Source organism: Pyrus communis, chromosome 17 (genome assembly GCF_963583255.1).
Source record: "Pyrus communis chromosome 17, drPyrComm1.1, whole genome shotgun sequence".
Classification (NCBI taxonomy): Eukaryota; Viridiplantae; Streptophyta; class Magnoliopsida; order Rosales; family Rosaceae; genus Pyrus; species Pyrus communis.
In genome coordinates, this window is record NC_084819.1 from 7,450,132 (window position 1) to 7,457,461 (window position 7,330).

Genomic DNA, 7,330 nt, shown 5'->3' on the forward strand with positions numbered 1-7,330 from the left:
CTTTTTAGAATCTCTTCCAACAAGAAGACTTAACCAAGCCCAAGAGGATCTTCCGCCTCTCTTTGCATCAAGGAAAGAGCAATTAGGAAAGTACCGCGCCTTAAGCAGCGACACCCACAGAGAGTTTGGCTCCATTATCAGTCTCCAACACTTCTTAGCAAGGAGGGCCTCATTAAATGACTCAAAGTTCCTCAAGCCTAAGCCTCCCTCCTCCTTCGGCTGGTCCAGTTTCTCACGAGAGACCCAGTGAATTCTATACTCACCATTTTTTTGACCCCACTAAAATTTGGAGATCATAGCGTCCATTTCGTTGCACAGTGACGTAGGAAACTTAAAGAGGTTCATTGGGTAAGTGGGAATAGCTTGTGCCACTACCTTTATGAGAATTTCACGGCCCACTTGTATGTTTTTTGACAATGAATTCTCAACAGAAAAGGTTTCCAAATTCAGTTTCATGATTAGGTTTCCAAATTCAAGTAAAAATAAAAAATTCAAATCCGAATTACTATCAAATAGAGATTTCTTGAATTACCCTAAAATGTCCTAAGGCCCAAAACCAACATTTTTTTTTTTTTAACAAATGATATTATCTGCACTAAAAAGAGCTGGTGGGCTTATTCTCACAATAAGCTAACAATAAAATTCGTCTTTGCGATAATCGAACCTAAGTGAGAAGAAATATCACTAGACTGCAGTACTAAGCAGCCTAACAATAGAGTTAGGCCCATAGAAAACCTCCACCACTACTCAAAATATACTTTGTAAATGTGTACAATACGCCTATTGCTTGCGTATATACATATTTCACATTTAATACACGACAGTTTTAACACATTTTGCATAACCTAGTTTTAACATGATATCAAACAAATATTTACATAAATAAATATTAACATTCATAAAATGGACAAATTTGTCTTTTTATTTTAAAAAAAAAGGTTGCCAATTAATACACGTGCTATGCTCTCACAATCCTCCATACCAATACCCGAGCAGACTAAACAACTAGCCTCTATTCTCCAAGTTGAATGTATAAGGGCAAATTAATTGACGGTTGACCCAGTAAGAAGGTTTGAGAAGAGAACCTGAAACCCTTATCGATAAATATATGATAAAATTGCCGAAAGGCAATGACACGTGGTTAAACATGGTCCATAAGCATTGTCGTAAAAGTTAAGGTAAGAGAAGCAGAGAATTTTGTCAAGCTATCCCACGTGAAACCAGCTCATAAACCAACCATACATTTGTCAACTAGCATCCCCAACCCAAAAGTATTAAAAACTTCCATCTCCCTAAAACGTCGTTACAACTCGGAAACTTTCACTTCGGTCCGGCAAATTTGCTCATCATCTTTGCAATAATAGGAGCCACCTTTGGATTTGCTTGATGCTTTGCTAGATTAGCAGGGTTCTTCATTACTGCAAAAACCAATCAAACCAATTACGGTCAGGCAAGTAGGAAACTCCATTGCTATCAAATCTGAGTCCCCTGATCCTACAACATGTAGAATCTCTAGCTTCAACCTTAATGCATGTGAGAACATCAAGAGCTAGAACCAAACTATAAAATTAAATCTGGTACTTGGACAAATCAGTTAGCAGAAAGATTTTGGGACATTATAAGTAAATAACGAAGTAGGACACCGACCAAGTAAATGAAAGACCGGACACTCAATCTAAATACATCAGAAGATATGAATTCACAATGCTTCAACAGTAACCAGACGTTCAACATAACATTTTACGAAAATCAGGGTGGGGAAAGATGATTTATCTGTATTTCAAAAAGTGATTCTTTCGGTTGCTTGATATATACATCAGAGTCCAAAGTTTTAAGCGACTTTACGGACAGATTCAATAAGAGTATGGTTATTGTACTTCCATTTGGGTTCCTACTTCAACTCTTATCTTCCTTCTCTCCACTAGCCCACTTCCTTCTAGTCTTACTTAACAATCTGTATTAAAAATTCCCAGTACATATATCCAACACTTCCAAAATAAAAAAATAACACGAATATAACCCTAAAATCTCTATTACTTCTGTTTTTCCAAGTAGCGCTAACTAGACAATATCACTGCACATTCTGTCACATGTAAACCCGAACGATGACATTAGCAAACTACAGAAGGAAAATTTCATGACAATATCGCTACACGTTATTTTTTTTCTAAATTATGATGTCTTGTGGAAACAGGCACATAACATTAGGATAGTGCCATTCACACACTCAATTTTACCTCCCACACACCCTTGTTAATTTTAGGCCATTGATCATCTTTCTAATCATTCGATCCAACGAGCGAAAATTGAGAGGGGTGTGAGAAGTAAAAATTGGTGTGTGGTTAGCAATACCAAAACATTATACAAAAAGAAGAATAATGAATAGTACTCCATTCGCAATATGTCGTCCAAAAAACCAAAGGGTTTGAGCGTTCAACCATAAAGTTTGAACTTCTTAGTGTTTGGTTTATTTTATTATGTTTCAACTCCAAAAATACAAGTTCAATATTTGAATTACAAGTTTCCGTGTATTCACATAACCAGTTTAATCACAAGAACTAGGCATTCACTATCAAAAGTCAACAACCTGGTTGAAGGAATTGTTTTCATAAGGAAGAAAATATCGATGCAAAGCAAAAATAATAAGAATAGACACAGTACCGTCTTGAAGAGCATCCATGACTTCTGGATCACTAAATGCATTCATCAGTTCAGGGTCCTACACACATTGCAACAAAGACCATTTAAATTTGTAAATTAATTTCTTAAAGCACACCAAATGTTCAATATAACAATAGATAAGAGAAACAATCTGTCTGACGGTATGATAATTCCAACAAAACATCATTACCACCAACAGTCACTGATTTCAGGAACATATTTAATATTAAAATTGAATCATGAACCGACATACTTACATTCAATATTTTGCTAAAATCAACATTTCCAGGCACCCCTCCTGGCGCGCTACCGGGGAAACCTCCAGGTGCACCTCCAGATGCACCTCCAGGAGCACCTCCAGATGCACCTCCAGGAAAGCCGCCGCCCATGCCGGCTGGAAACCCTCCAGGCATTCCTCCTGGAAACCCTCCACCCATGCCTGCTGGAAAGCCACCGGGCATACCAGGCATTCCTCCTGGAAAGCCTCCACCCATGCCTGCTGGAAAGCCACCGGGCATACCAGGCATTCCTCCTGGAAAGCCTCCAGACCTTCTACTAGAAGATGACTGCTCTTGCTTCTTAGCCTTCTCATATGCAGCCTTGAAAAGAATGGACCAAATGAGCCAAAAATAAAATAGACAATCTTTTCATTGGAATGGACTTCAAGATCCTTACCTGAGCTTCAGCACGGCGACGTTGTCTCTCGCGCTCAATCCTTTTGTCCTCTCTTTCTTTGCGAAGCCTATCATATTTGCGACGGTGTTCCTCAATCCTGTGCACATTTGGTTCAACCTACAATTGGAGGAGTTGCCATTAGGTGAAAAAAGGAAACTCTAAAACACGAACACAGACAATTTTCATTTTGTAGAGTTAACCCACAATAATTGACTTTCAAGAAAGTTCATTATTTAATAGTAATAAGATACTAATATTATTTCCAAAATGCAGTTCACTAGTAATAAGTTTCCAATTCTCTGTTTTATTAGGTTTTCTTAAAGAAAAACTACGTTGTTACTTCTTTTCATAAAGGCACAGTAAAGTTTGTAAACTGAATATTAGACAATTTGCAATCTAAGCATATAATTAAATTACGTCTGCATAAAACTATTTTTTACTGGTGGTTTTGTTATGTGATACTTTTTTTTTCTCTTGTACGCAGGTTTGTGAGGAACTTGTGTTGGCAAAGTTACAATTAGCCTGAATGAATTTCTTCTTTTTTTTTCTTTTTTTGTACTAATTTTCAGTTACAGGTTGATAGCTTGTTGGCTGACTTCTCTCCCTATTATTTGCTCCTATGAAGAAATTAGTTGCATGCTGAAAGCTTTTTGTTTTAATGGATTCTTGTTTTGAGATTTAGTTGAAATCTTTGAGTTTCTTACTAAGTTTGGTTGCTTTGCTTTATTACCTAGTCATCATTTGGGAATTGAGGATTTTGGTCTTTATTGTTTTTAGGAATGGTTTGTTCAAGTTGGGTTTTCATTAAGTTTTGACATATCTTTGTTTGCTATTGCATGTGTAATAATGCTCAATTTTTTTTCTCTTGTATCTCTGCAGGTTTATGAGAAACTTTTGTCAGCCAAGTTACTTACGCCCTCCAACAACCAGTAGCAACAGCACAAGAGTCTTCATAGTCCAGTCAAGTTTCATGTAGTCTTATTCTAAAAGATAATGGGAGACTTAGGTTTGTTTTAGGACTATTTTTCATTACTTTGTTGTTTCAAAACGACATTTATTCCCTTTGTGCATGTTTAGTTTATTGAACATGTTACTAATGTAACAAATACTTCTATTGATACATAAAGTGTGATTGTGATGTTCATTTTATTCATTTTCTTGGTTCACGAGAATCAAAGTTTTAATTATAGACTAATTATCAGGAAAAATTATGAAAATAAGTAAATGAGAAAAAGCATTACAAGAAAAATGAAATCCAACACAGTATGTGACAAAAGCATAGTCATCACACAATCGAGGAATAAGTGACCCCCAAAGCGTCACATATTTGGTTCAAGTATGGAATTCGATCTGGGAATGTGTGAGGAAAGTCACATATAGAGCCAATACGTGACAAACAAAAAAAATCATCATGTCAACTATAGGCGACGCTGTATGGGAGTGACGCATGGAAATTCGTCACATATACCTATATGTGACGAAGTTCAGTATATATGTGACGAAACCATTCTTCACAGAATCCATGTTTTCTTGCAGTGATCGCCAGCAGTTGATTTGGATACATAGAATAAGATATACATACAATGAATGATACAGGATAAATAGAGGCAAAAGAATGAGAAGAACAAACTTATCTATGTATGACACAGCATAAATAAATGCAACCAAAAAATGCAATTACTTGACAAACCAGAGAGACTGAGAGACGAACCTTCTTAAGTACAGCACCTATTTCTTCATCATAATCAAGCTTTGATGCCAAGTGAAGATCCTTAGCAGCCTCTTCCCAATGACCAAGCATTGCTCGTGCTATGCCACGAGACTTGTAGCCTTTAGCAGAGTCGGGATTGATCTGAGATCAAGATTACATAAAAACATAAGTTCACCTTCTCAAAACGTCACACCTGGCAAGTAGTTAAAACTGATGCAAACAGAACTATACATGAAGCCACACCCGGCCCAAAGAAACATTTTATTTTTATCCGGTTGTAATAAGCAGAGTAGAGTACATAACGTTGCTGACTAATCATACTTAATACCTCAAATGAGTAAACTACATAAACATCAAGGAATATATATACAAACAAATTCTACATGGGCGAAAAAAAATTCATCACCGTATAAAAACAAGCAAGGTATGTGAACAACCTCAAGAGCAGCACTGGCATCCCGGATAGCAGCACTAGGTTTTTTCATTTTGATGTACACACTAGCTGTGAAATAACAAGTAAACAGAATTCAGAAATAAATAAATAAACCAGTAGGAAGTAAACTCTCAAATTCAAATAAACAAAATAGTCCCTACTGAATAAAATTATATAAGAACTCATACCTCTGGTGCCGTACATAATTGCTGATGTAGGATTGAGCAAAATCGCCTCAGTGAGATGTTCAACTGCTTCCTCCAAGTTACCTGCATTGCATAAAATTTAACAAATCCTCAAACAAGCCCTCAAATCACACACGAACAGGCACATTACCATTAGTAATCCACTATACCTTCTGAAATGGCCTCCATAGCTTTAGATTTTGCTGCCTGTGCAGCATCACGGTTCTCATCAGTCACCTCAACCGATGCGTCTCCCATCTGCAAAACAATTAAAGCCATGAACATACGAAAATTATGAAAATTATTCACAAACTAACAAGCAAGAAACTAAAATTGAAATTAATTAATAAACAACCTTCTGAGGAGGTTCATCGTCAGGCTCCACGGTGTCACCCTCGAGCTCAACATCAGATTCGATTATCTCATCCTCCTCTTCTTCGACATGAACTTGAGCGGCTTCAGTGTCCGCCATGTCGTCGTCGCTCTCCTCCACGACATAGCTCTTCTGCGCTCGCAAATCCCTCAATCAAAACGCATACACACAGAACATAAAACGCAACAATCAAAAAGTAAGAGAGAGAAGAGTACCGATTTTGAATCGCCTTGCTTCTGAGCAGAGGCAGGGAGCGTAGCGCCGAGACTGAAACGAAGAAACGAATTCGATTTCAAAATTTCGTTCCGATTCAACAGCGAAACAAACACCGAATCGGTTTCTGCAAAAGAAAAATCGGATACTAAGAGAAATGGATTGTTACCTCTCGAGGTAGTCGCGGAAGAAGGAGAGCGAAGGATCGGCGAGGACGGAGGGATCGGATTTGCACTGTTCGACGAAATGCTTGAGTTGGTTGAGCTTCGCCTCGTCCATTTGTAAAAGTTTCAGAGAGAGAGAGAGAGATTAGGGTTTTAGAGAAACTTCTGAGGAGTGAGAGCGGAGCTGTCGAGGTTTTGTTTGCTTCTCTGCGTTTCGGTTGGGCTTTTTGTTAGGGTTTGCGAGGGCTGACTTGTAATAAACTTGGCTTGACTAGGCTCTTCTAATAGCTTCTATTATTATATGGATAGTTTGCATTTTTGCCATTTTTGCTGTAAAATATCATTGTCCTAAAAATATCCGTCTAATGTTGCTTACGCTATGTCTAAGCACTAGGTAGTTAGTCACCGCCTTAATTAATCTCTAAACGTTTGAAAATTTAAAAATGTGTTAGAGTAAAATTGGTAATTCCTAAACAAAACGCCCAAGTTTGTAATATCTTAGGTTCGTGCATGTTTCAATTGTAATATTTTAATTTAAGTTTGTCTCACGTGTTCTCTAAGAGTGGGCAAACTAGTAGAGAACCCGCTGGTTAAGATAGGTAATCACGGCTCGGGATGGGTACAGGACGGGTCCAATTTTTTTTTGAGAATAAACGGGCAGGACAGGTCCAAATCTTCAGACCCACGTTCCGGTTATATCTAAATGGGGAAAAAATCGAAAAACTTTCCACTCGAAAATGTTAACAAGTAAGCTTACATATATGATTCTGTACATTTATAACTACTCAAATCAAGTTTTCTCCAAGTGTGATGTTTTTTGTTTCTATCTTTCTCACCATTCAGTTGCTTTCTCCTTCTTGGGATCAGTACTCTGCATTTCAATTTTGAATTTCCTCTCAATTCAAATATATTGTG

General features: G+C 37.4%; 1 protein-coding gene across 3 annotated transcripts; it reads right to left on the reverse strand.

Annotated features, from left to right (window-relative positions):
- Nucleotides 1–1,080: 1,080 nt before the first annotated feature.
- LOC137722386 (FAM10 family protein At4g22670) lies at nucleotides 1,081–6,625 on the reverse strand. 3 transcript variants are annotated; one of them, XM_068461377.1, is made up of 12 exons: nucleotides 6,421–6,624; nucleotides 6,254–6,305; nucleotides 6,021–6,170; nucleotides 5,836–5,923; nucleotides 5,669–5,749; nucleotides 5,485–5,549; nucleotides 5,048–5,188; nucleotides 3,337–3,453; nucleotides 3,146–3,260; nucleotides 2,919–3,088; nucleotides 2,662–2,719; nucleotides 1,081–1,418 (listed from the first exon to the last, which is right to left on the reverse strand). In XM_068461377.1, the coding sequence occupies exons 1-12, from the start codon at nucleotides 6,528–6,530 to the stop codon at nucleotides 1,321–1,323; spliced, it is 1,245 nt and encodes a 414-aa protein (XP_068317478.1). In that variant the 5' UTR covers nucleotides 6,531–6,624; the 3' UTR covers nucleotides 1,081–1,320. The 3 variants fall into 3 exon arrangements, with proteins under 3 accessions (XP_068317478.1, XP_068317476.1, XP_068317475.1); XM_068461375.1 differs by having other exon boundaries at nucleotides 2,919–3,260; nucleotides 6,021–6,167; nucleotides 6,421–6,625; XM_068461374.1 differs by having other exon boundaries at nucleotides 2,919–3,260.
- Between the last annotated feature and the right edge of the window lie 705 nt (nucleotides 6,626–7,330).